Source organism: Sander vitreus, unplaced genomic scaffold (genome assembly GCF_031162955.1).
Source record: "Sander vitreus isolate 19-12246 unplaced genomic scaffold, sanVit1 ctg540_0, whole genome shotgun sequence".
NCBI classification, from domain to species: Eukaryota; Metazoa; Chordata; class Actinopteri; order Perciformes; family Percidae; genus Sander; species Sander vitreus.
This window is the reverse complement of record NW_027595639.1, coordinates 15,001-17,500: the sequence shown is the minus strand read 5'-3', so window position 1 is coordinate 17,500 and position 2,500 is coordinate 15,001. Positions and strand designations below refer to the sequence as shown.

Here is a 2,500-nt window from a genome sequence, read left to right as displayed (position 1 = left end):
AATATATTTAAAAAAATGTTTATTTATATAAAATAAATAATAATAATGTGAATTAACGCAAAAAAAAAAAAGTAAACTTCTGGAGACAAACGGTTTTAGTATTATGTACGTTTGTCTTTTATCTGCATGTTTATGTGACAGCTGCAACCACCGGAGGGAGCTGCAGCTACACACACACAGAGAGAGACACACACACACACACACACACACACACACACACACACACACAGAGACACACACACACACACACACACACACACACACACACACACACATAGAGAGAGAGACACACACACACACACACACACACACACACACACACACACACGGAGAGACACACACACACACACACAGGACACACACACACACACACAGACGAGAGACACACACACACACACACAGAGAGACACACCCACACACACACACACAGAGAGAGAGGGACACACACACACACACGACAGGCACACACACACAGAGACAGCAGAGACACACACAGGAACCACACACACACACACACAGAGAGAGAGACACACACACACACACACACACACACACACACAGAGAGAGACACACACACACACAGACAGAGACACACACACACACACACACACACACAGACGAGACACACACACACACACAGAGAGAGAGAGCACACACACACACAGCACACACACGCACAGAGGACACACACAGAGCGACACACACAGGGCCACACGAGGGACACACACACACACACTGGGAGCAGAGACACACACACACACACACACGGAGACACACACACACACACATGCTCACACATAGGAGAGGGGACACACACACAGCACACTGAGAGACACACACACACACACACAGACAGAGACACTACACACACACACAGAGACGACACACACACACACACACACACAGAGAGACACACACACACACACACACGAGAGACACACACACACACACACACACACACACAGAGAGAGACGACACACACACACACACACACACACACACAGACAGAGCAGACACACAGACAGACAGACACAGACACACACACACACACACACACACACACACACCTCACACTACACACACTACACTGTCCTCTCATTCCCCCTCTCATTCCCCCTGCTCTGGTGTTCCCCATTCCCCCTCTCATTCCCCCTGCTCTGGTGTTCCCCCTCTCATTCCCCCTGCTCTGGTGTTTCCCCCTCTCATTCCCCCTGCTCTGGTGTTCCCCCCTGCTCTGGTGTTCCCCCCTCTCATTCCCCCTGCTCTGGTGTTCCCCCACCCCTCTCAGTTTCCCCCTCTCATTCCCCTGCTCTGGTGTTCCCCCCTCTGTTCCCCCTCTCATTCCCCCCTGCTCTGGTGTTCATCTCTCTCATTCCCCCCTCTCATTCCCCCTGCTCTGGTGTTCCCCCTCTCATTCCCCCTGCTCTGGTGTCTCCCCCTCTCATTCCCCTGCTCTGGTGTCCCCCCTCTCATTCCCCACTGCTCTGGTGTTCCCCCCTCTCATTCCCCCTGCTCTGGTGTCCCCCCCTCTCATTCCCCCTGCTCTGTGTGTCCCCCCTCTCATTCCCCCTGCTCTGGTGTTCCCCCCTCTCATTCCCCCTGCTCTGGTGTTCCCCCCTCTCATTCCCCCTGCTCTGGAGGGTAAAACTCACCGGAGGTCTCAGATTTATAGACGGAGATGCTCGGGTAGAGGGCGTTTTTAGTTGGTGGCGGCTGGTATCTGTCTACCGGCGGCTGGTATCTGTCTACCGGCGGCTGGTATCTGTCTACCGGCGGCTGGTATCTGTCTACCGGCGGCTGGTATCTGTCTACCGGCGGCTGGTAGGCGCTCGCCGCTCTCTTTTGAGATGGCGCTGGAGGTCTGGATGGAGGAAGAGACGTCTGGAGAGAGATGGAGAGAACAATATAAACCTTATACATAACTATGAGTAATTGCAGACAAATTCTGCTTCATTACATGCATCTATATAACCCACCAGACTCCATGTAAATAATCAGGACTTTTAGCCTGTATAGAGCCAGCATATCTCCACCAGACTCCATGTAAATAATCAGGACTTTTAGCGTGTATAGAGCCAGCATATCTCCACCAGACTCCATGTAAATAATCAGGACTTTATCATCGTAAAACACACTTCATTCAAAGTGGACAGAAACTAAATAAAACTACCAAAAAGCCGTCTTGGTTCATCTTTCCACTGTTCCAACAATCACCACTCTGGTTTGGTTGAAATAAACCCTTAATTCACCCATTTACATGTGGAGATATGCTGGCTCTATACACGCTAAAAGTCCTGATTATTTACATGGAGTCTGGTGGAGATATGCTGGCTCTATACACGCTAAAAGTCCTGATTATTTCATGAGTCTGGTGGAGATATGCTGCTCTATGCACGCTAAAAGTCCTGATTATTTACATGGAGTCTGGTGGAGATATGCTGGCTCTATACACGCTAAAAGTCCTGATTATTTACATGGAGTCTGGTGGATGATATGCTGG

General features: G+C 50.2%; 1 protein-coding gene across 1 annotated transcript in view; it reads right to left on the bottom strand.

The window, feature by feature from the left end:
* The window catches only part of sh3yl1 (SH3 and SYLF domain containing 1), a 15,896-nt gene that overhangs the window by 1,105 nt on the left and 12,291 nt on the right, over positions 1 to 2,500 (bottom strand). The window contains exon 9 of the mRNA XM_078245476.1: positions 1,653 to 1,881. Coding sequence (XP_078101602.1) covers positions 1,653 to 1,881 — 229 coding nt within the window. The remainder of the gene's footprint in view (positions 1 to 1,652; positions 1,882 to 2,500) is intronic.